Source organism: Falco cherrug, chromosome Z, assembly GCF_023634085.1.
Source record: "Falco cherrug isolate bFalChe1 chromosome Z, bFalChe1.pri, whole genome shotgun sequence".
NCBI lineage: Eukaryota > Metazoa > Chordata > Aves > Falconiformes > Falconidae > Falco > Falco cherrug.
In genome coordinates, this window is record NC_073720.1 from 12983179 (window position 1) to 13009594 (window position 26416).

General features: G+C 41.0%; 1 protein-coding gene across 2 annotated transcripts in view; it reads right to left on the reverse strand.

The window, feature by feature from the left end:
* ADAMTS12 (ADAM metallopeptidase with thrombospondin type 1 motif 12) overlaps window positions 1-26416 on the reverse strand; it is a 161993-nt gene that overhangs the window by 90856 nt on the left and 44721 nt on the right. For both annotated transcript variants that reach the window (XM_055698833.1, XM_055698832.1), the window contains exon 3: window positions 11464-11638. In XM_055698833.1, the coding sequence (XP_055554808.1) occupies window positions 11464-11638 (175 nt within the window). The remainder of the gene's footprint in view (window positions 1-11463; window positions 11639-26416) is intronic.

Here is a 26416-nt window from a genome sequence, read left to right on the forward strand (position 1 = left end):
CTCATTTTCCCCATCTCCTAACCTTCATGGACCTGTCTGAAGATCATCATGCTGGAGGCATGCAACAGACGCAGAGGCCAAGCTCTTGTGAACACACCATCCATCAGTAAGTGAACACCCCTTGCACAGCAGTTTGTTATACATGGAAAACAGGTCACCCATTAATTCCAGAAACTTGAAATGGTTAAAGAAAAAATCTCAAGTTTGAATGTTCAAAAGACGGTTTAAGAAAGGTAAAGCACCCCAACTAAATAATTGTATGAAGCCTGTGTTGTAAAAGAGAAATGGCTACTCACAGAATAGGTCTTTGAAGTGGTAGTTAAACTATGCCTTTTAATTAATTTGGTGTAAATTCAGATTTCTACAGGAAAGAGAAGGAGAGTCTGGAATTAATCTTGAAACAAAGTGCTGTTCTTTCAAGTTCTGATGTGATATCTTTAAGAAATGCTGCATATGCTATAACCTTCTTATCTCTGGGCTTATACATCAGAGTTTATTTGGCCTTTCTGTGGACCAGCTGTTGTTTTTTCCATTCCATTTCTCCACTGTATTTAAAACACACCAATCCCACTAGCATGCTCAAAGAACAAAACACATGCTAGCACTTCAAGGGGCCTTCCTCCTTGTCCTTGGCTGAGGCCAAGTGTCTTGTATTTCAGATGACGTTATTAAGCAACACAGCCTTCAAAGCCTCAGCCTCAACCCTGCTGTGCTTATGCCACAAACACCAGCAGTGCTAGAGCAACTCGTTTGCAGGTGAGGACTCTCTCCCTGAGCCTGGGGCCTGAGAAGGGTTGGTTGGTCTGGGAGATACCGAGATGAATTATGCTAACACAGTGTCTTGAAAACGGCAGACACATACTGCTTTTAAAGTTTTCTATTCTTAGAAACAGGTCCTGATAATAACATTTTCCAGCTTCACGACATTTTCAAAGATGACCGTGGAGGTTCTCCAGCTCCAACTCAGCACCCAAGACTTAATTTTGCCTGACTAAGCCCCTGAAGAAGCACCCCCATGCACAGCTGCTGGAACAGCAGAGCAGGAAGATTTCATCACCCAGCTACTCCATCCTGCAACTGGGGAGAGCTAATGAAGGCGTCTGGAAACTGGTAGTAGGAGCAAGGGAAGGAACAGCGCAAATGACACTGAGACATCTCAAGGGAGGCAGCCAACAGTGTCTTTGCATGTCAGAGTTTAAGGATTCCTGCCACCAGGCACCTTGCATAAGCAGTCCTGTTAGGATAACACCATCTTGGCGTCACCGGTGCCATTATCAGCTCCTCACGAGTACCACTGCACGGCCTAAAGGATGTTTCCAGTTTTAGCCAGAGTTTTGAGAGTGACTTTTCCCTTTGATTCCAGTTTCCTATCAGAGACTGGTTGTCAGGGGCATTATAACTTGTTGGCTGTTATGATCCCATTAATTCACTTTCATTTTTGTCATTCATAGGGTGGAGATTCACCAGTAACATGGGCTATAATTACCTGGACTCAGTGGTTCGCTGCCTACATAAAACTATGCCAGAATCCTTCACAGACAGGAGACAGGGGGGCTCCCACACTAAAATGCCAAGAAGTTTGAAAGTGTTTGCTTAGAAGTGGGTTTGAGCTTTGAAATTTGCACTCCTGTAGAAACAGAATCAAACAGAACCCTGACAACACACTCAGCCTCTGTTATTTTCTAAATGACAATCTCAGTTTTCATTTGCAGAAAGTCCCTGGCTCCTCTTCTCCCCAGGTAGCGCTGCAATTATGAAGGTATGTAAAAGCATGTGACCAGGAAGAGAAAAATGCAGATGTGTTTGCCTGAAAGAAACATCCAGTTCACACACATCATAAAACAGTATGATTAATTATAGCTTAAGGAGAGAAAAATATCCTAAAAATGGATGATGGATAAACCCAGGTTACATCCACCAGCAGGGGAAGGGGCTGTTCAGTAATCCGTTCCCCAGTGTTAAATCTCTGCTTGGACAGCTTTCAGCTGCCTGTCAATGTTACCAGTCTAGGCTTTGCAGGAAACTCCCTTCTTTTATTGCCCCCTTCTTTACTGTTACCTCCCCAGCGGGTGAAATTTCATCCCCCTCATCAACTTCCATTTCCTCTGAGGAAGACCTGACTGATAGAAGTACCTTAACAATGGGCAATGGATGCAACTGGCACACCAAAAAGAAAATGCCATAAAAAAGAATGTGGTTCAGTGAACATTCTACCTGGAGAATGTCAGGCAAATAATACAGAAAATGTCAGAAATTATCCGTTGTTAAAACTGCAGCACCTGAAAGGAGACTTTCATCCAAATCCAAACCTTCACAGAGCCGAGGGGAGTCCGGACTGGGGCTCAACAGACAACAGTGCAGATCAGAGAGGGAGGAACTCGATTCAGCTTTGTTTAGAGCTCAGGCACGCAAAAAAATTGCTGCTAATTCTAACTGCGGCAGAATGGAAGACTCAGACTGAAGCTGTGTTTTAATTGTTTAAAAAGTATTCAAAATACAAAAATCTATCTCTCTGCAGCTTCAACTCAAACACTGCTTGCAGCCAAACAAAATATTAGACAAGACCTTTTAAAAATGAGTACAAATCAGAGACAGCATGAATTTACAGCTTTTTTTTTTTTTAAAAAAAAAGAAATTAATAAAGAACATCACAGCTTTGGACTTCCTATTTTGCACAAGCATTAGATTTTAGGCAATATTTTTTGAGACTGACCAGAATAGTTTAGAAGAAACTTTCTTTAATTTAGCAGTCTAATTTAGGTGCACAAAGACTTCATCATTAATTCTTTAAAAAGGACAGGAATACATAGATTTTCCAGCTAAGCCACCTGATTACATGCTGTTTGCTGAAGTAAGTTTAAGTTGAATATCCGGAAGAGAAGAAAAGCATAAAGTATAGAAAAGATCATAAAGCATAAAAAATAACATGGATATTTTTTTTTTTGATTGCATATAGAAACCTGGACATGCAACAAATGGTTCCACAAAGAAGTGCAGTATTTAAGAGCATCAGCTAAAATAATTTGCTACACCTTTTAGTATAGCAATCTTCTAGCCACCTTTTTTGTATAGATGTCTATGCCTACTTCTGTTGCACAATTCCTTTCCCTAGAAAAAAATTGTGTAATTCCATATGATCTTGAAGAGAACAGTGTCCCTCCAGTCTGTTACTTACATACAGTTTTTCCAGGACAGTTCAGAAATAGAAGTATTATTTGCAAAGATACCCTGCAACATGTAATCTTTACATGAGCCCCATGAAACTGAGCAACAAACCTCACCCTACTTTGCCTTCCACAACAAATCAAATCCAGCTAGCTAGTCTAGTAGGTCACTAAATCTGTGTTGAGGCAGATCCTTGTTTTCAGCGACCGAATGCAAACACGGTTCAGACATGAAGACCTGTATCTGAAATGACAGACTGGACTCCAAAAAATGCCCTTTGCAGACTGCTGTCTAGTGAAATTGCATCTGCTACTACTCAATATTGCCAGAAATTCATTATGAGAGCGGTGCCCGCAACCACCCATCACTTGAGTTGAAAGCTCTATCATACACTCGGTGATAACAAGGAGCGCAGAATAGGATCTGTGCATCCCAGGACATGCTGCCGAGTCATTGTGTGTGGTGTGTGTTAACTCCAGACACAACCCTACTTCTCCCTAAAATGGAGAGCTTACAGTTCTGTAGAAGATGACCTCGTAACAACCCCCTAAGTTACACAGTCAGTTTCTCTTGTTCCCAACTAACCATAAAGCTAAAATCTATGCTGGGAGGAGTATTATGATCTCCTTTTAAGTCAAATTCATCCAGAGGAGCCTCTCCAAGTACACAAAATGCATCCAAGTTCAAGCAGCTGCTAGAACATGAAGAATGCCAGCCCCAAGCAAGGAGTGGAAAAGCTGCAAGGAAACTGTTTCATGCAGAAAAGCTGTGCTCAGACACCTGTTTAAAGTGGGTCACATATGACAGGAGGCTGCCAGAGGCTGATCAGGGACACGCAGACTTCAGAGAAACTAACTGTGAACAGTGCGCCCGTATTGGTGCAGTAGCCCCACAGCACAAGTCCAGCACTTCTTAGGAGAATCAGAAATCTGTGATCTGCCCAGAAATAATAAGGTAATTGTAGTTTCTTTTTAGAAAGTTCATAGAGAGTTCAGTATGACTGAGAAATCTGGCACTAACCAGACTGAAGGCTGAACAGCTTTGCCAATACTACCCATTAACGGGTCAAGTGTTCTGAGCAAATTTTCAAACTCCTGCAACAAAAATGTTTCCTAAATGCAGCTTAGCTTTCTGGGTTTTCTATTTCGACCGTGGAAATAAGGTTTGCAATTGTTCAAGGCTAGTGTTGTCCTACGAAAGAAAAAGGGATAGCACGTGACATGTCACAGTTTAATTTTAAAGCTTGCTATTGCTCTCTGAATCAATACTGCCGCAATTTAACATTCACATTACCAATGCATTTGTTTACACAGTCAATGGCAATACTGAAAAAATACAACAGTATCATGCACAGTTTGATAAGGAAAGCAGTAGGCACAGAGCAAGAGCAGAATATATTCCTGTCTGACAGCACATGGCTAGCAATGCTGAACTAAATTCAGTCTGGCTCCAGACTGATACTCCTTAGTCTGATGAGTGGTTAAGCAAACTGTCTCGATGAAAACATGGTAGACACCACAGTCTACCCTTTGAACTACAGCAAAGCAAGTGCAGTAAGCAAGCATGGTGTAGCAAACGCCATTTCTTTCCAGCTGTGTGGGAACACAGAAAGACTCTACTGAAACACAGTGAGGCAGATTTCCCCTCCTTACAGATTTCGCTTATATTATTTGGAAAATGGCCTGTCACAGAACTTTACAATTTGTTCAGTCATGGAGTGAGGAAGCATATCACATTTCTGATGTCTTTTGGAGGCAACAAGTGACTATTATCACATTAAAATAACAATGTCCTGTTTCTACATTTTTCTCCCTTACCTCCTGCACCACACAAGCACTTAGGGAAAGCACCTTATTTCAGTTAGTAGGATCTGGTGAAATACTGATGGTTAAATTCCAGCAGAAGAGAGAAGCAGCTGGGAAAACAATCAGGGACTGGGAAAGCAGGTGCCAGAGCTCTGCCAGCACTGAGCTTTCTCTGGCGCCTGTTCAGCACAGACTTTGGATCCACTTGGAGAGAGTTCTGGTTTTGATTCAGCACTCATTTAACCGGAGAGGAAGAATTGCACAGAATACAGTACTTCATTCCTTTCTCTTCTACCTGTATTTCTCCTGCCTATAATGACAGCCTAGGCAGCTCCCAAGGACAACTCAACCCAAAAGTCAAAGATATCATCTCAGGATAGGATGAATCAGCCTTTGACAATGACTGTTCTACTTCACTAACTTTATAAAAGAAGCTAGCTTGTAACACAACTAGCTTAAACTCAACTATTTAATTGCTATGCTACTCAAGTTAACAGATAAGAACCTCATCTTGTGTCCTTAGAACCTGAACTTCAAGTAATAGTAAACATATCTATTAAGCATCTCTACGCTAATGAAACCTAGAATTCTTTTTTATTGCTTAGCAAAGCTACATATTTGCACTGCTCATTTGTTAGTATGAACAGGATTTTTGACAGCAAAGTGAAATGAGCACAAAAGTCTTTTCGTGTGTCAGATGTTAGAAACAAAAAGTTCAAGGATTTGTATCTCGCCCACACAGAATCTAGAGGTTTTAGAAACAGAAGATGACTCTTCCTTTTTTCTGGAGAATGAAAGCACAAGACAGTGAAAAAAAGTCGACCTTATCTCTGATTAGCTTCTAACGAACTCCAGAGAGCAACTGAAAAAAAGAAGTCTTCCTGAAACCTCAAAACAAAGTTAGAATCTTCTGCTTTCACTTCATGATCTTGTTGCGGGGTGGGGAGTGGGGGGTGGGAAATCTCTTTACACCAGTTAGCAGTAATTGTTTCATCCACTGCTAGAACTTGTGTTCATGACACTGTTTCCCGGGTACCCCACCCCAGAAACCCTAAATCTCCTGCTGTCTGCATAAGTAGGTGTCTACTGATTTCAGCTCAATGCAAACTGTTCCGGAGATGACAGATACTCCATATACTCCTGCAAACTGTTTGTTTTGTTGTTTCTGCTTTAAATTAGAGGACATTCATCACAAGCATCTTTTAAACAAGTCAGTAGAAGCTGTTTGTAGAAAGCAGAAGGCTGCAGGGAGAAAGATGCTTTCACCTCTACATTGTACTACTCTTATTTACTACAATTTGACATGTGAATTTACCAGCCTATCTCTGTTTTGGAGAAGCTAAGCGAATTAATCTGAATAGTAATTGATATGGTTAAATGCAGAATAAACAAATACTGGAAAAATGTCAGCATCATTCTTTAAAAGATATGGAAGCTACACAGCATGTACCAGTGATTCTGCCAGCAAGCAAGGCTGCTTACATTGGCCACAATGTTCTTCCAAAAAAAAAGATAGGCTGTCCTTTGAGAATAAAACAGTGTCCTGGACTTTTTTTCCTTCCCTCTTCCCAGTGGTTAAACAAAGGACTTCACTGTCAAAAGCCAACACTAACACTTTATACTGTACATTTGTAGACTGAAAAATTGAAGAGAATCCTTTGGCAGTATGATTCAGTAAAATCCTGCACTCAGACATAACCCTTAGGAAGAACAGCAGGTAACTATTGTTACCTAACAGCATCCTAGTCACCTGTCAAATGATCTGTGCCACCAAGCCATCATTCAAAAGACTTAAAAAAGTTTTGCACATATGATGTTGCTCTGCTCCTTCAGCTCCCCTCACCCCTCTATGCGTTTCACAGAGCACCCAGTCTGTCTCCTCCCTCCCACCCCAGTCTTAGTCCACCATAGCTCCATGCAAAATTGCTCCAAATGCAAAATTTTCAGTTATAAGATTTATAACTCCTCTGCAGATAAGGCCCCTGTACAAACAAATCCTAACATCTGTGCAGAACTCACCTATCAAATCTTTTCAATGCCAAAATGAGGGTAAAGCATGTGATAACTTCTATACACCTAAAGTTCCAATAAAGTATTCTCAGAGATCCATTTTAATACCCAAAACCTTTCCTTCCTGTTATATATTACAGCCTACTGCAGTAATCCCTGGGCTGAGTCTGAACAAACTCAATTACCCTCCTTCTAAACAACAGCAACGTGACCACATCACCAGACCAAGAAAAATAAGTCCATCTGTTTGAATCCTATCAATCCCCTCTGCAGCACAATGTCAGGAAGGGTTCTATTTCATCCCAGCATTTTCAGTCACCAACTTCACAGAACTTCTCCACTCTGCAGCTTACAAACCAACCAATACCTTGTGACGGACTGCATGAAAACAAACAGAAAAAAATTGGAGATCTATCTTTCCTTTTACTGTAGAAGGGAGGATAATTCCTTCTTTCTTGCATTTTATCTTGGACCACTGTCAAGTTTTTAAGATAACCTATTTAGAAAAACAAAACAAATCCCCACATCCTCAGTTTCCTCTCCTACAGCCATAAATTATTATAGAAGTTATTTATAAAGCTCAGGGCCACTTTTCATTTATCATTTTTGCTTCTGACACAGATTTCAAAGGACACAGTATGACAGCAGCTTGCAATGTACAGTATCATAATGCTACTTTCAAGATTAGGACTCAGTTTTGCAAGCAGCTAAGTCATCTGGCAGTTGCCTAAGCGGCAGTGGAAGTGTACATCACAAACCTAAGTTTTAATTTACATTATTTATCACAATGACTTTTCTGCAAGTATCTGAAACAATTAAAGATACTGCAAATTGTAAACTAATTAATATAATCATTGCAAGAGCTGCTAGAGTAATGTAATTGATGCTGAAGAATTACTGTATATAGATAAGACAGACCACAAGCAGGCTGGAACCTGGAAATTCGTGTGGCTGTTGCCACAGTAAAAGTTGCGAACATGCTGCACAGGGCTTCTTCCAAGAGGTGACAGTCCTTGCATTTATTCAAAAAAAGCTTTATAGAGACTGCACAGGAAGTCAGCATCCTCCTCTTATTCCTTCCCACACTAATTCCTCTATTTTTATTTTGCCTATAAAACTAGTTTTTATATTCCTTGCCTGACAGACAGGTTAGTTCTGACTAAAAGATTACTATTATCACCACACACCTTTGTGCACTGACTTGGAGAGGTTGTTAACCTCTCCAAGCACAAATCAGCACTACATTTTAACCTGGGCACACAAAGGTCTAACAAAGGCATACAAAGACACTAAGCATAGGTTTCAGAAATTACTCAATTGCCTTAGCTTAAGTTTAAAAAACAAACAGAATCAGAGCTCAAATAAACAAAAGAAGACGCTCTATATGATGAATCTCAGCCCACAATATTAAAATACTTGATTCTGAAAACCAGTTCCTACAACAGATAAGGCAGGCCACTCTTCATCAGTTAAGCCCAAGCCCAGTGGCGACAAAGCTAGCGCTGAGAGTAGAGAAAGGTCATGATGTTTAATCTATAAAATAGAATTAATTTCTACAATTAAATGTTTACTGTAAATGGAAATTGTTTTGCTTTAAAGTGATCCCAAAAGGCATTACTCTCAGCCATCTGTGATACCATGTGGGTGTACCAGACTTCTGGCATCAAACTTAACATCAAGGAGTGCTTGAAGTCTTAGAAGGGGGGAAGAGTCAACTTACCAGTTGTAAAATTTATTTATTTACCAAGTATTCCCCAAAGCCTATGTAATGAATATAAGTAGCACAGAAAGCAAGATTTTACTCACTTTCCTTTTTTGGTCTGTATTTCACTTCTAAAAAGCAACTGGTCTGGCAATGCATGGTGTAAACAGTAGACGACACCGACCTCCTCCTTTTTTCTGCATTTGAAGAACTGGCTACAACAGATGTGATATAACAAAATGTAACAAATTCTTCTATGAAGACAGGCTGAGAGTTGGGGTTGTTCAGCCTGGAGAAGAGAAGGCTCCATGGAGACCTTGTAGCAGCCTTCCAGTACCTAAAGGGGCCTACAAGAAAGCTGGAAAGGGACTTTTTACAAGGGCACGTAGTGACGGGACAAGGGGGAATGGCTTTAAACTGGAAGAGGGTAGATTTAGATTAGATACTAGGAAGCAATTCTTTACTGCAAGGGTGGTGAGACAGTGGAACAGGTTGCCCAGAGAAGCTGTGGATGCCCCATCCCTGGCAGTGTTCAAGGCCAGGCTGGATGGGGCTCTGAGCAGCCTGGTCTGGTGGGAGGTGTCCCTGCCCGTGGCAGGGGGGTTGGAACTGGATGATCTTTAAGGTCGTTCCAACCCAAACTATTCTATGATTCCATGAAGTTAAAAGTTATGGCCTTTAGAGGAACCAATGATTGGTATATGGTGTTACACAAAGGGAAAAATGTAATGAGAGAAATTTCCACACACCCCATGACCATTTTCACACTGATTACTTAACTTTCATGACAGTCAAGCAGATTACTGCTTGACTGAAAGCAGACATTACCTCTAAAGGCCGATTGAGTCAGTTAAACACAGAAACCTAAATTACAGGCTATCACTTTGTCTGCCCCTAAGACACTCCCTTTGTTAGCCTGGAATATCATGAACATACTACCACCAGAAACAGTTCTGTCACAATAGAATGAATAACGTATCATTGAATCGTAGGATGGTTTGGGTTGGAAGGGACCTTAAAGATAACCTGCTTCCCACCCTGCTTCCATGGGCAGGAACACCTTCCACCAGACTGGAAATTTAAATTGAGCAGCCTATTCAAGCAGACTTTCCTAGTCTAAGTGACAAAATCTCAGGGAAGCTACGCTTGATTTTTTCCAGCATCCAGATACAGCCAGTCTTTTTCCATCTCATTCTGCAGGACTTTGAAGGAAGACACAAGTGGTAAAAAGTGAGAGGTAGAAAGAAAATAGCAGGCTACTCAAACAAAATGCACAGCATGATCCCTGGTATCTACAATCTCTTCTCCACACTTAAAATTATTCCTTACAGATGTTATTTCATCCATAAAACAAACCTGGAAGACAGTATGCAAGAACAAATTCCCCATTTTTCACAGGCAAATCTAAATGAATGCCTCTCATTTATCTCAGCAGTCATCAGAAGAAACAGAAAATTACTGAGCTATTTTACATTTAAGTCAAAATAGACATAAACTTTAGATGTTCATGACTTTTCAACTTCAGGCTTATTTGCCTGGCAAGTAGATACACTTTTATTTGATGAAAAATAATAAGGAATAGCATTCATATTAATCCTTACTGCTTCCCTTTATGCTCAGCTTCCTGGTATAACAGATGATTTAATAGCTCCCCTCAAGCAATCAGCCTCCTTGTTTCCCCCAGCTAGCATTTCACACTGCTCTTGGCCAGCAAGCAAGAAGTGCAAAGCAGATCTATAAGCAGAAATATAGTGGGATTGGTTGTTGTTTACTCCTTTAATTTATCCGTTCATATTACACAGCAGTAAATCAGCAGCAGTCATGAGTGGTGATTAAAAATTCCTATGTTTCTCCTTGGTTTCCACCCCTGGATAAGAACCAACTACTCTTTAACCATTAACCCATGAAGGACAGAAACACACCCTGTGTGTTCTGCAGCTCTACTTGTATGTAACTTGGGCTTTATGCCATTTAGGTTACTATTCGTTCTCCCTAACAATACTGCACCTTTTCTGAAGTTTAGTGCAAATCCAGCTTGAAGGTCTCACACATCTGAGAACCAATGCAGGATCTGGTAATTTTTGGTATGAAGTCAATCAAGTAAGTGATTTTACTAATTAAAGGAACTTGTTTCGTAATTATGAGATGCCAAATATCCTCTAGTTACAGTTGTCCTTTCCAGGATAGTATATTAGCTTGTTTTTCCATAAGACATGGTGCTGAGTATTTACTGCGCCAATATGTAAGTGATCTTTACTTACACTTCTACAAAAAACCACCTTGCTGTTCATGCCCTGCACTCCACTTTCAGAATAACAAAATAAAAGTATTTACATATCCTGGTAACTATCACAGTGACTCTAGAAATCCTAAATTTAAACCATGGATTAGAGAGGGGATATTTTACATTGAGGATAGTATTTGCATAAAGTGAGAACATTTGATCAAAAATAATAACTGCAATTCTCATCATCCCAGAACTACTCAAGAATTCAAGTCAAATTCACTGAATAGTTCTGGTTGGAGAAAAAATGAGGGCTGGAAAGGGTCAATGGTGTAAAAGACATATTCCAGCAGTCACGAGGAGGACTTAAGTTTTCAGAAAGGAACCCAGAAAGGTGGCTTCCAAGGTGTTTTGACTGATGTGCTCTCATTTTGCATAATCTCTGTTTACAGAATTTTAAAAAGTCTGGCAGAAGGAAAGGCACACACCACTGGAAAACAAAAGCTGCTTAAAAAGATGCAGAAAGCAAATAGGCAGAAATACAGCAATATTTGTACCATTCAATCCACATGCTTGTTCTTTTTCCACTGGGATCGCCCGTCGTCTTCTTAAAGCATTTTGAAGGATATTTGCCCCATAGATAATATGGGGATGGGGTGTTCCCTCCTTCTGTGGATGCTTTTTAATGGGCTCGATGAAGTAATCCCCATGGGGCAGATGGAAATATCCGGTCTGAAAATAAGCACAAAAGAGTTAAATCTCTACTGTCCAGTACTGCAGGTCAAAAATAAAATATACTCTTTTCACACCACCATCTCTGAGTTTTTCGCATAAACCAGTCATTACACTGTGGAAACATGGAAACAACAGGATTTCAGCATTTATTTTACTGCATATATCAAGGTTGCTTTGTACCTCACGAAGGCATAACACTCCTAAGGAGAACTGGAAAAATACCTTCTTTCCCAATAACCTGAAATCCTGTACTGAGGCAGAGGATCCCATATTTGTACAAAGCCACTGAAAGGTCAAAACTTAATTTGTCAAACATGATGCACTAGAAGGAGCTGTGTCTTGTTCTGCTGGTGTTTTGCATCCATTTCCCAGAGAACAAGCCTGAATAGATGCTGTTTTGTAAGTGCAAAGCATAATTCTGCTGCCAGCTGCAACTCCACAGTCAGATTACACAACCTGTCAGATGAGCTGGACTATGTGGTCCATGCAACTGAAGACTACAAACCCCTCTGGCCCCCAGGCTTCCAACAGAAGAAATAAGTAGCTTTTCATTAATTATAGCATGCTATTGTGATCACACAACAGACCTGCCTAACAAAGGCTGCAACAATTCTCACCAACCTCCGAGCTCTGACTGAGCTACAGGGCCTTCAATATCTACCTGGACTACCTGGATTAGTTTACACCTTCCTCTGCTCTGATCTGAGGCATGTGTAACCAGACATGGCCTTGGTCCCTTGTATCTCAGCATTTTTGCCGAGACTTTCATTACATAGCCCTTCCACTTCAACATGCACAGAGCAGAACTAAATCTAAAGCAAAGGATCTACCCACACTGGGGATGTGACAGGAGGTGGAGGTATCTCGCTCTTACGGCTTCATTCCCTCTCTGCTTTTTTTGCTGTGGTCACTGCAGCCTTTTGAACTTGTTCTGGGATAGGGAAAAACGCAGCAACACTGTTCCTACAGCTGCTGTATTCAAACTTACAAGGGCAGAAAAACATAAAACCCCTTTTGAAATGCTCCAAGGTCTTACAGTTTCCCTTGCCAGTTGGGAAAGCCAGTATGAGGGTAAGGACAACAGGGAAATCATATCTATGGAGGAAAAGCATTAAAAAACAACCATGGGCTCTATGTACTAGTAGCCTAAGGGCAGCTCAGTGAGATCTCCACACAACATGCTTCAAAGTCCGCTCTACCTCCTGCCTCTACTCTGACTGCCACAGGCCCAATACACCCCCACAGCAAATGTGTACAAATACATAACTGTGACTGTAATTTCACAGAGTTTACCCTAAACTTAAGAGCAGAAACTTGCCTTGCATTTCTCCAGTGCAAGTCAAAGTTTAAAAGCCAGAGGTTGGCCTTGGCTTGAAGTCTTGGTGAAGTCCTGAACCATGAAGTTCACAGGTTCAGGACTCAAACTCATATATGCTTGCTCATCTGGGATTACAGTTACTGCCTGTATGGCTTTTTTTTTTATTATTTTTAAGAAAGAAGACGACTTCTGATTCTTAAACATGAAACCCAGAAATGCTCAGGCTTCTTTTTAAATTACAAATCAAGGCTAGTTTTGATAGAGAAGCTGAGACACACTATGAAAGCAATAAATCCCATGTTCAGATCTGATAAAGATGTCAGGCAAGCATCGATCTACACAGCAGGAATGGCTATACAGAGGCTAGACTAGGAAATCAGTAGATGTGGCTTTCCTCCTGCTGCTCAAGTACTCAAAGCACCAACACAAATCTTCGCCCATCCCTTTTCATTCCACAAGATTCGATCCTCCCTAGATACTCAGAAAGTCTGGAATATTTGACATTCTTTTCCTGTTGTGTTTTTTTAACCCAGTTGCAACCGGGAAGATCTAACCATCTTCACTGCAGACCCTGATTTTATAGGGCAGGCTGATTAATCATGGGACTACTGTGTCAAAACCGCACCTGTAAGAAGAAAGGGCAGGCAGTTGTATAAAAAAGAAAGCATATTAGTAGCGACCTCATTTCCCAAGCTCCCCCAGCAATGCTTGCACATTAAAATTCAGCTCTCCATCCAAGCTGCAGGGAGCAGGAGAAGAAACAAAAAATCACTGTATTTCATACAGCACACACTAACACAGATAGCAGTAAAGGTTGTTCAATGAGCTGGCAAACACTGGCTTCTACAGAACCTGGCTTCAGACATTGCCCCCCCCCCCCCCTTTTTTTTAACTATTGTTTCTTTAACATTATCACTTTTCATTATGGAGCACCTGTTTTCACAGTCTTACAGCTTTTTACTATAACAGCTCTGTCCCAAGCCATCCCTGTCCCCACAGAGCCACAACACCCCCAACCAGCTGGCATTCTGCAGACACCACCTGTTAAGCTCAGCAGTACCGCTGTACCATTCCACGCACCCACAGCAGAAATCTTGCCAGTCTTCCTCTAGATCTGGGATGAAACTAGGAGTTATCCCTCCTGTACTCTGCAATAGCTGCTTGTCCACACGAGTTTGTACACTGTTCTTGTCACTGTTGTTGCAGTACTCTCAAGGAGTATGTGTGGCTACTTGACTCGTACCTACTGCATGCGTTTCCTTCTCAACACCGATAAATCAATGAATATACACAGAAACACAGTTAGCTGCATGTCCTTCTTTGTGTTGTAATTACTACCCTCCTGCTTGTCTCCTCTTTGTTACCTGAGGCAAGGTCCAAGAGAAGCCTCCTGCATTTCACACAGAAAAAGTGCAAATTTTTACTGTCCCTTAATTTCTGAAAGAGGCTACAGCTGTGTGTCAGATCTCCCCTGAAGAAAGCTACCTCAGGCACACATAACTTCTACCTGATAACTTAACATTTGTTCTTTAAAATGCATTGGTAACAGCCAGTAATTTTGTATTTGTTGACTACAGATTGCTGAATCTTGGGCAGATAAAGGCTGCTCCCACACCCGGCAACAAACTAAAGTCAGTGTGGCGCATCAAAAAGTCTGAGGGCCTGTTTTGCCAAGGAGACACTAAGACTTTGCAGAGTGTTACCAACTCACAGTTCAACTTGTCACAGCAGCTCCTGACACCTTAGGACTATAAGAAAATCTCTACTTAGCAAAAAGCTCCTAAGCCCATAGAGCAGCAAAACTAAGCTGGAGCTAAAACTGCTGCCAGCTCAGAATAAGAAAAGAACCCTAGGTATATTTTCAGGTTATGCACAGCTCTTCACGGCTGACGTGGCAATACCGCTGGGCATACCCACACAGCCATTTCGGGCAATCACAGAATGCAACAGTGCACCCCCACAAACAACTGATGGGATAACATTGAAATATATGAACCAGCTTTGTCACCAAAAAGACCTCAGCTGTACCTGCCGGCCCACTGACGGGGTGTTGCTGAACCACAGATGCAGCTTGTTGCAGTTTCTCTGGTTTTAGCTCTGACCTTACAATGAGCAATGAAAAACACTTTTAACCTCGGCCTAAAAAGCGGCTCTTGGGACAGAAGGATATTTCCTTCTCTCCTTTTGCTTCTTACAGGGTTAAAAAGTACCGTCATCATGAATTGAAGTCTATGAGCCATTAGGCCAATGTTCTGCATCAAACCCTTGGTTAAACCAACAAAGCGTTTGGGAGCAAGGTATCCTTGCCTCCTTCTCATCCCCATCTAATCGTTCCTGCCGTCAGATTATGGTCATGAGTCTCTCCACAGCACAGTGTGAGGAGGGAGGGAGGAAGAGCAAGGATACATTGAGTCTGTATTGCCTCTAAACAAATTCTGACATGAACCCTGAATCTTGATTTAATTTATGGAACAGACCCGACATTCGCCGTGAGACTGAATGCACTACATTCAGCACCTGGGAATTCTCACTGAAAAAACTGAAGTTATAAATCACCACTGTTGTGCGCAAATTCCTTCTGTTTTCTGTCAGTCTACAGACTAAAGCCCAGTTCTACTTGCAGTATCTAAAAAATCTGCAAAGAAAAGGTTGGGGTGACATCATGTTCCTGTTCTTACACAAATGAACCAGCCGAACACACAACTTTCCAAGTACTACACTTCCGTATAAGGTGATGGATGCAAGTTGTAACAAATACAACAATTTGCTCCAAAATTCTCAGGGATCCTAAAGTCTAGTTGTGATGGAATTTGTTTAAACAAAACTGCCTTCTCTGTCTGTAACAAATTCCCCAATAAAGCAAGATATTGATAAGCAATCTTTCCTTTCACTTGAACTTTGTGCTCCTGCAGTACTGTGGTACAGAAATGTTTTGTCTTGTGTTTTCTGAAGTACCGTAAACCAAACCAAACTTAGGGAGGCTCAGGAACCATAGACCTTTCTGCACAGGTGTATTACACCCGTGACTGCAAAAGTAATTGAAAAGCGATACAAAAAATCTGCACTACTCTATATCCTCTAAAAATCTGTAAAACATTATCACATGGCCCACTTTTATTACCTGCAAATGGCTGCACTGTGTGCCTACACTTACCAGAGATTCAGAAGAAGACATAACATTTAGCTTATGTAAAAAAGTTCCAGTTCTGGAACCTGCACCAATACTTTCCCCTAATTCTAGTCCCAGGTAATTTTTCGATGTCTAAAACCATCTGCCAGTCCCACTTGTGCACTACAACAAGGAGCCAATCACCTCGAGGAGAAAAGTTCTTCTCATGGCTATTCCCAGAAGTAAACTATTCTATTTTTGACTGATTGGCTGTCTGGTAGAGGCCATGATTTTCATTCCTGTCCAGAATCATAAAGAAGAGCACACACAAGTTATACTCTTAAGTTATAAACTTAAAAAAATCCATTGATTACATGCTCTATTAGTTGAAAGCATAAAGGCCCTATACAATAGCAACAGTGAACAAAATTATCATGGTTTTAATTCTGAGAAATACAGTTCTCTCAGAAATAGTCCATTATTGTAAAAAGAGAAGTATGTCATATTCCAAATACTTGTCTACTTGGGGAAATTATATTTTTTTATTAATTCAATTTCCTACTCTGCCTTCTAGAGGAATGTGTTAAAAAGCTACCTGTGTACATTTATGGGTAAAGCCACTTAAGGTAATCAGACTGGGAAATGCACGGTGCCTGCCAGTGCTGCTTGGGATGAAGTGACTGTAAAAGTCTGCTTCCAGCCTGCAGAAGTGCTTTCCAACAGCTTCCAGAGACTTCCAGCACTTACTGAACTCATTCTTTGCACTTGCACTTTCATCCTGCACAGGCTATACACCAAGAAATGAAATGCTGAGACCAACTGGAAGAAAACACCACCAATCTTCACATTAAACTTACTTCAAAGGACTCGGAACTGGCAAAATTCCCTTTGCTGATGAAGTACTACTGCAGTTTTGCTCTTTATATCTGTTCTTTTGTGACTCATAAATATAATAGCAAGAATGTTTCATCAGATTTCAAGCTATGTATACATAAAGTATATGCTTTTTTTTTTAGCAGTTTGTAGCATCATCTGCTTTTACATGGCCTCAGAACACACAAAGGGGTGCCGTTATGAAAGCGTCATCAGAAAAAAAAACAACTTAGGCTCATTACAGAGTTTAGTTTTCACCACAGAAAAAATTACTGCAGCCAAGTTTCCTTCATTTAAACTTCTTTATTAAAAGCTACCATGTAAAATAGTAATAGAAATGCACAGAAAATAGGGGGTGGAGCGTGAGTGTGAAGCGTGGGAGGGGATGTATGGGGCAGGGGGGGGGGAGGGCAGAGTGTGTGTTTGGTTCTTTCCCTGAACGCCTATAGGGGAAAATATAAAACTCTGCCACAGTTTTTTCCTAATTGTTGATCTTTCCTCCTTCAAATCCTTCCCCCTTCAACCCCGAATTCTGACATGTTTTGGTGAAAAATGTTTCCCAGACCGTATTTGGAGGTGCTGCTACATTATTTAATGAGATTTTTAGTTCAAGTACCTCACTATTTCGACACAAACAGCTTCATGGACACGTCGCATCTCCCACACTGCATGTCACTTGCCAGGAGGACATGGTGATCCTGGGACGCTTCTGACAAGGTTTTCAACAAACTTTTTTGATTTTCAGTAGAAATCTGCGTTTCCCAGTGGAAAACAGATATTTTTCCCATATTTCTTTCAGTCAAAAGTTCAGGGGTCTTGTCAAAATACATTTTCTGGCAGAATTTTTTGAATCAACTCCATATGGGAAGCTGAAGCCGACTCCTGTGGGAAGGGAGCAGCTTTAGCCTTGGCTAAAGTTTTGCAATTGCAATGTTATCCTAGACAGGAGGGGCTGGAATTAGTGGGTGTATGTCAGGAGAAAAAGGGAGGGGAAAACCCAACAATTTACAGTCTAAAGTTATATAACTGAGTATATTGACAATAATGCCAAAAAATAACATCTGTAGTGAGAACAGTGTGTAACTCATTGAAGCAAACAATCCAAATCCTGTGTTCACTTGCTCCTCTGCTGTGCTGCAGAACCAGTTCATTAATACTGTTAGCTACAAATAATTCCTACGGACCTCAAATTCACTGTGAGCTTTGCATCTCTGTTACAGAGTCTGAAGTACCCTGGCTACATTCATTTATACTCGAGGAAATTCCCTGTGAAATTAATATTCCATAAGGAGTTGAGCATGCTCACATAAAAAAATACAACTTGGAACACATAATTTTAAAAGACATCTTTGTTTATATGTCAGGTCATAGCGTCCTCCCACTGTCAATCTTTATGGCCCACCCTAAAAATTTTATTACTTCTTCCAGTTATTTGCTGGTGATCCTTAGAAGAAACAGTCCAGGTATCTTATTCATACATTCACTTGTGGATGCCCTGTTGGCCGCAGATATACATTTGCATTGTAGAAATATCCCATCTTACTACTTTTCTTATGATAGAAGATCCACAAGTGAAAGATGGTAACTATGCGGCTGTGAAGCTGTTTAGAATTTGTTAGTCTCTGTACAGCCTTCTGCTTTGAACTCTCCAGCAGTTCACAATGAACATGAAGCTGTGTTCTCACACCTTTTACATCTCTAACCATCACAGTGCCCAGCAGCAGTCACGTCATGTTGTCCAGTTGTCAGAGAGCCTTCCAGCTTCCTTCCATATTCTCATTTTCTACTTTTTGATTTGTGTCCCATTTGATCTGCTTAAGCCAGAACTATCCTCCTTTGCAGCATCCGAAACTCGGGCACAACATTAAATTCCAACCGGGTAAAAATTTATTGTCCATTAGAGGAGATTCAGTAAATAGCCATTTTTATGCTCTTAAAATACAGCAAAGATGGCATTTATTAAATCTTACACAACTTCCAGTGCTGTTTATACTAAGCTGAAACAAGCCTGTGTTTGCCACAGGCTGAGCATCCAGCAGGGAAACTGCATGGCACAGCTGACTTAATTCATTAACTCAAACACAGTTTGAACCCTTATTCTATTTAGCAGTGTGATTTCCGCATTGCAGCTGAGGGACAGACCTCCAAGGGATCTCTGAAGCCCAGAGCATTCCTGAGATCTAGGACTCCTTTTATCAACATTTCCTTGGGGCTCGGTTGCTGACAAGCCTGTTGTGTCTTTGGAGAAGAAAACATTGCAGTCCTTTGGGCTACCTGGTTTCCGCAAAGCCAGTAAGGTGACACCCCACCATGACAGGCTGTGTGGACATTGCCTAGTCCATGCTCCAAGCCCATCCACAGGGCAAGTAACATCACCCCTCAGGATAATGCACACCCAGAAGATTTTCCTCTTGCAAAAGTCAGCTAGGTCACACAGGTCACTCCATCAAGCAAGGAGTATGAAAAAGTAACCAATACAGCCTCAGGCTCTACTTCAGGGTGAATCTAATAGCAAATTAATTCTAAACTAAAAACCAATAAGCTTTGCTATCCAGCCTGAAGGTCACTCTGAGTGAACAGTAACACAATATTTTTCTGAGTCTTTGGTTCTTCCTCTTATCCATGCTTTCTCCCTCCCCCTCCTCCCCTGTCTTGTACTAGAAGTTTTCATTGCAACTAGTGCTAGGGGAAAAAAAAAAAAAAAAAAAAAAAAAAAAAAAAAAAAAAGATGTTCTTCCAATCTCCAGGTGCAAGACAGAGGCTTACTTTGACTATAGTCACAAGAGGGTGAGACTAAACTAGCAAGTTTTGATTTCATTTGGGATCCAAAAACAACTTGGCAAGCCTCACTATTCTGAGACATAACAAAAAGTTCACCCAATTCCTCCAAAAGTTACCTCTACTTTGGAAGAGTAGAAAGGAGCAACAGCTGTTCTATTACTGGAAAAGACTCTTGGAACATCTAATTCATATCTTCCTAATTAAAATTGTTCAGAAAGCACTGTATCCAGGGGGCTTACATTGTATAAATAGGGTTTTTTTCACCTATTTACTATCAGAACAGCCACTCATGAAAATGAACACAATAAAAACGGTTTGTACTACTCAGCATTTGAAATCCCCTCTGAGACTTCTGATAGCAGCATGAGAAGTTCTGAAGCTTTGATTTGGAAGCCAGTAAACTTTTACAGTTTGCAAAGCAGATCAAGTCTGATGATTTAAAACTATGTAACGCCTAACAGTAAAGATTTAAACACCGGATTGGTAAGAGGTTCCTTGCCTAAACTGTGCTTTCTATTAATAATAAAAACACAAACAAGAGGATCTACGGAGTGGACATGATCTCTAATCCTGGAGACAGAAAGCACCCTGGCTGTTTTGGCTTCCTGCTCACTTATATTCTAAAACTAATTTCAAGCTAGTGAGCGTGACAATGTTAATACTGCAGATCTCAAACTTTATTAGAAAATAACTAAATGCAAATATTTGATCAAATGACAAGTGGCATTGTTTCTATTGACAAGTATTGTTTGTACTACTGTGATCCACAGGCACCCTAGTCAACAGTCAAGAAAAGCAGAGATACAAATGATGACAGCTGCCACAACGTGTGCAGATAGATGGAAGAAAGCACAATTATCCCATTTTCCAGCAGATGAAAGCCTGGCAGGAGCTTTACTTTCCTCAAGAGCAGAGCAAGGGGAAGTCAGAGCCCAAATTCATCCAGTTCACAGAGATTATTTTGCTTGAAGAAACAGAAGTTTATGAGGAAAACCTAATCAGACTGACTACACTGACCCACCTGCTGATGCTCTTCTCCTAGCTTCATCCCATCCAGCCCAAAAGCAAGCAGAGATGTCAAAAGCAGATGGCATATTTTAGGTCTGCAGTTGTGATTGTAGGTGTGCTGGGGCAGAAGGCTTCTGCCTCTCTTTTCCTTCAAACTCATGAAGCCTCTGGCTGTACAGCACAGATGAAACTTCTGAATGAATTTCAGCATGCCTAGGAAGGGTCATGCCACCACTTATCATGAAAGCACGACATCAAGGTGGCCTAAAAGGCAGCCCATACTGATGCCCTCAGTCTCTTCTTCACTTACCATTTATGATTCCTATGCCTTTCTAAAAGGTGACTTGCCCACACCAAAGGATAGCCTCAGAGCAGCACTGTAACATGGAGTTTCAGCCCAGTGCCCACAGAAGGAATCATGGCTTCTGCTCAACAACTGCAGCTTTTTCCATGGGTGGTAGGAGAAAGCAGATGCTCTGTTTGCTCCCCACAGCCTTACAACAGGCTGTGAGCCATGCTCAAGCTGCAGCTTGCTGTGTTATCACTAGGGAGGAATGAAGGGGGAGGAGCTTATCAAATCTAAATAGTTTACAAAACAGGAAAATGCAGTCCCCTGTTGAGGGCAGCTGTGGCCCATCAAAATATCAGTGTCGAGTGAGTGACACACTAGACCGAAAAGGCTATTTTGCATCACAACCAGTAGCTGTGTTGAAAAAGGACAGAGAGTAAGAAACAGGATGTAGAAGGAGAAGGGAGAAAAAATGAAATAAAATGATGAGAACAAGGTTCAAACAGAGTCCCAGAACCTGGAGGACAAAGTGCAGTCTCTAACACACAGCTGATGCTCAGCACGTGGCAGCCTGGGAACCAGCACTGTGGTAAACTGGCAATCATAACAGAGGTGCTAAACCCCTGTTGGCCTGAGGCAGATCATTCCTCTGACTTCCCTTGTTACTTCTGTCCATCTGAGAAAGAACGAAGTGATTTGATGACTGCATCTGGCACACTATCATAAATGTTTTTGCAAATCTAGTAATACAAGTCCCAGTTCCCATGCATACCAAATATGAAAGGTGATCAGATTCAGCATTGGGTTCAGGTCAGTTTAAAAGCATAAAGCACTTAAATTAGGTCTGACCTTGATTTAAATCCCCCCTTGAAGCTTGAATTCTCACTGAAACCTGTTTCCATTGATATGACAGGTACAGCACACACACTGATATATCACCAAAATTACCAGCACCTGTAAGATACCACAGCTTCCAGGCAGAAAATTAACAACTCTCAGAGGTGCAGAGAGATGACCTATACTTGAAATTCAGGTTGTGCAAAAAAAAAAAAACAAACACAAAAAACCAACAAACAAACTACAACAACAAAAAACCCCAAAACCCAAAAAACACACACACAAAACAACCACAAAAGCCTGCAAGACAAACAAACACTCCTCAATCTACTCACAGTCAAGTTTCAGCTCAAAACCTGGCAGGACACATTTTCGGTAAGAACCACATCAAGAACAGTAACTGAGTAAACTACTTACACTAAGACTAGCATCAAATCTCTGCTAATTCCAAGGCCTATGCCGCTAGGAGCTTGATCTGATGAAATGCCAACTACTTCCTCTAAGTTGCCGAATACTTCAAGGTCCTCCTGAAGCTGGTGGGAAATCAGCAAGTTCAATGCTTTCCAAAGCAAGGCCCTCTATAACGAGCACCTGAAAAGGCTGGAAAAGACACAGCATGGGGAACCAGCAAGAAGCACAGAGAAACTGGAGAGTTTCTGCCTGTTATCTATCTGCCCTATCACAAGAGGTAGGGAGCTTCAGAAGAAGCTGACAGGCAACAAAGCATTTTTTTCACCCAAGACATATTGAAGCTGAAGGAGCATTTGCCACAGAAAATTGCAAATCGGAAATGGCTTAGAGAGATACCAGAAGTGGCTGGATAAATCCATGTAGTGAAGACTAGTCCCATATTTTTCAATAGAAAAATACTACCTATGCCTCAGAAACAGACAGCATGTCAAAGAGATATCCCTGTCTTCCAGCCCGGTTCTTAAACCTCTCCCCAGGAATCTGCTGTTGACCATTATTTCCTTCTGAAAGTCAGTGACTTACTCAGCGCCAAGGGTCTGGCAAATTAACACCCTCCACCAACACAGAAATCACAGTCTGCTGCTTTGGTCCTGTATTTGTACGAGCTTTTTCAGTAGAAATTGAGGCTTTCTCAGCTGCTTTTGCAGCCCTAGGGACTTGTTCCTATTGTGGCTTTCACACTCCAGGTTTCCATTTTCTTTTAGCCATAACATGAGCCCAAGATGCCGTTTGGGGACTTGTGCACTTCTTTCCCTTTAGACTGGTCCTTCTTGTCCCAGACCGGCTATGGGGCAGGCTGGACTCCTGGGCTGACCTTGTACAGCCACAGGTCTTGACTCCTCATGCCATCAGCAACCACTTCCTTTCAGAAGTGCCCCCTTTCCAAAGTGTTCTTGGGGATACACTTTTGTCTCCTTGCAAGAAGAAAATGTTTTAGTTGTACAGATCACCCATGGAGATCAAAGGGATAGATTTCAGTCTAAAAATTAATTTTGATTCATTTTGCGTTTTTATTTTTAAGTGGTTTGATATGCATGTGTTTATGTCTTTTGTAGAATATTTCTGTAAAAAAGTTCTGTCTGTTCAAAAAGCTATTGTTTTTATTTGAAACTGACAGAAGAGTTAGACTTTCAATCAAAATAATTCTTTGACTGCAAAGAGATTTGTTTTTCTATTTTGTAAATACAACACCGTTTGGAACAAAGGTGTTTCATTTCGACTTGCCTAAAAGCAGCAGTCAGCCTTTTAGGTTTGAATGTGGTATCCTATAGCACAAAAAAAGACAATACAGAGAAGAACTGGGCTCTTTATCGGGAGGGGGGGGGGGAGGGGCGGGGAATGCAGTAAAACATTCTTTTGACCCAGGCAAATGAGGAAAAGTATTTTGGTATAGAAAAAGGACTAATTTTCTTTCTGTTAAAGCTCGGCTGTCACCTCTTCTTTTGCTGACAGGATGCTATTTTGTCTTTAAAAATGGCACATTTTGAAATTCTCATAATGTGCTTTTTAGGTACTAAGCATCTTCAGCTCCTACTCAGCATGATTCTTGCTAGTCTATGAACACTGAAAATTCAAAAACTTGGTAACAATGGAAAGAAATAGAAGAGAATGAAGACTAGATCACATGCAGTCCTGACAGAACTCCAATGGACTTAAGAGTTCTTTAAAAGCTATATTTGACAAAAAAGCTTCTAAATAAGCTTTTGTGTGGGAGAGGACTGTTTAGAAAAAAAATTTAGGAAAGAATTCAGGACTGTATCATTGATAATTCACAATTCACCACTCACAAAGGTGAACTTATAAAAATAGTACATACAATAAGCAATTTATTCTGCTTTTACTATTAGCCAGAGATGTACAGCTAAATATCAGAATTTTACTGCACAAAACTTTACAGCTGAGGGATGATACTACGGCTTTTTGAGAGAGAATTTTACCAGGCTTTTCGTACAGGATGATGCCAGATCATGACAGAGGCACTGAAGCATCAGTAATGGAAATGGTATCATTGAAAAACAGTGTTTTTCCACTAGCCAAGCAAAAGCTGTTTTTGCTCCTCCCCTAAACAATTCAGGCAAGATTTCTTCAAGCTGATGTGTTTCTTTGTCAGTGCTACATCTTTTTTCCCTCCTCCCTCTGAAATGAAAACCAGAAAACAAACACTGAACCAAATACATCCTTGGCTCAACCCCACTGATTTATTAGCAGCAGGAATGGATGTGACAGCCTACATTACAACAAACCATGTGCAGAATCCGAAGGCGACGAATAATTCTCTCTAGGCTTAGATGCAAAACACATGCACTGTTCCCATGCCTTCTCTTGCCACTTCAGAATGTACTTGACCTTCCTCTATGCTCAGTATTCAACACGTGGCAGCACTTACAGATCCCCAACACACATTTTGTAAAAGGAGATTTTCAAAGCAGGTTCTGCCAGAGCTGAGCTGGAAAGCACAAAAGGTGCTTTAGTGGAACTGGCTGTTAAAATATCACTTTCAGCAGGCTTCCCTGCCCAGCACTGTGGGCTGTTTTTCAGGAGCTATACCACTCCTAGTCCAGGATGCACATTCTCCTTCCACAGCCTGGCTCTCCCCCCAAGAAATGCTTGTTGTTTGGTAGAACATATCTGGATTCCACCTGATTTTCTTCAAAACACCAAGACTTGCATGTGCCTTGTTACAGCTTCAACAGGTGTGCCCAGATGCTGCTAAAATGACAACAGCTGCCCTTCCACTGCGATCGCCCATCCAGTGTCCAGCTACCTTCCTCCTTAGGCTCTAGAATTCTCTGTGAAGTTTCTGCCCAAACTGTCCGAAACCCTGTGTTTAGTTTCTTTAATCTGTAATCTGATGTACCCCATGTAATCTGATCTGATTAATTTGGCACAGTCTTTGATCGCCTTTAACTGAGAAGCATTTGAGAATATTAAAAGAGCCATGCACAGTTACAGAACAAGCTCGTTTTATCTTCAGTCTGCTTAGTTCTCAAGACAGTCTCTTCAGAAGTTTTTTTTTCCATTGTTCAAGTCTCAGCAATCATTTTCTGAGGTGTCCCTAAACAATAATTCTGCTAATTCAGGAAGACTGTAACACAGCTGCACAAATGAAACATTAGCTGTAGCTCCAGCATCGGAAACCATGTCCAGCTCTCAACCACAGCCGTATAAAGTGCAGAAAGCAAGCAAATGAAGGATAAGCAAAGGATGCACCTAAACACAGGATAAAATCAAGCATACATGAAACACAGGCATTACAACAAAGACCTCAGTCGCATCCCTGCAATTACAGAGAAGAAGGTTTGAACAATTGTGAACTAGAATCGCTAGACTAGAACTGAGAAGAGAACTCTTAGCACAGGAATTTTTAATTAATCCTTGACTTGCAACAAACCAGCTGACTTTTGTCTCATTCTATTGGCAATGCATAAACAAAAATAAGTTAGTTTAACCAAACTTGCAGTCCTCCAGATGGGACACTTGTTAAAAATATATATTAGCCTTTTTCAAATGGTAGATAGTTTTCCTCTACAACTCTAAATCCTTTAGAAATATCATACTCTACCTTGCTGCAAGCATGTGTGCCTGTGTATGAGAAAAAGCAGTTCAGAGCATATGAGCTCAATTCATTGATCACCGGCCATGGATTCTTCACATGTAAAGGATCCACAAGGATTTTTGGACAATACAGTGTAAGCCACAACTCTGAATCATTTGTAGGACTAACAGCCAACAAATGGCAGATTCTAGCCTGCTGACACTAACATCCAGTGGCAAGTACTACCTCGCTGATGACATACGCCAACTGCACATTCAAGGACTACTCACAGAATTGCTGGGATTTGCCAGTTGGGTTTCAGAACTGAAAGGCTCAAAACCCACTCAGAATCAAACAGAAAACGTTGTTGTATGTCAAATGTACCATCTCCCAAAGGAAAATATCTCTTTACAGCATGCATTCATCCTGCTGCCTTTTGTTCTACACTCATAGTCTCACAGTAATGACATTTTTGGTCATGTTTAAGCAGAACATAGCACAATGCCGGTGACTCTGACACACATCACTACTGCCATGTGAATTACTACTCTTAA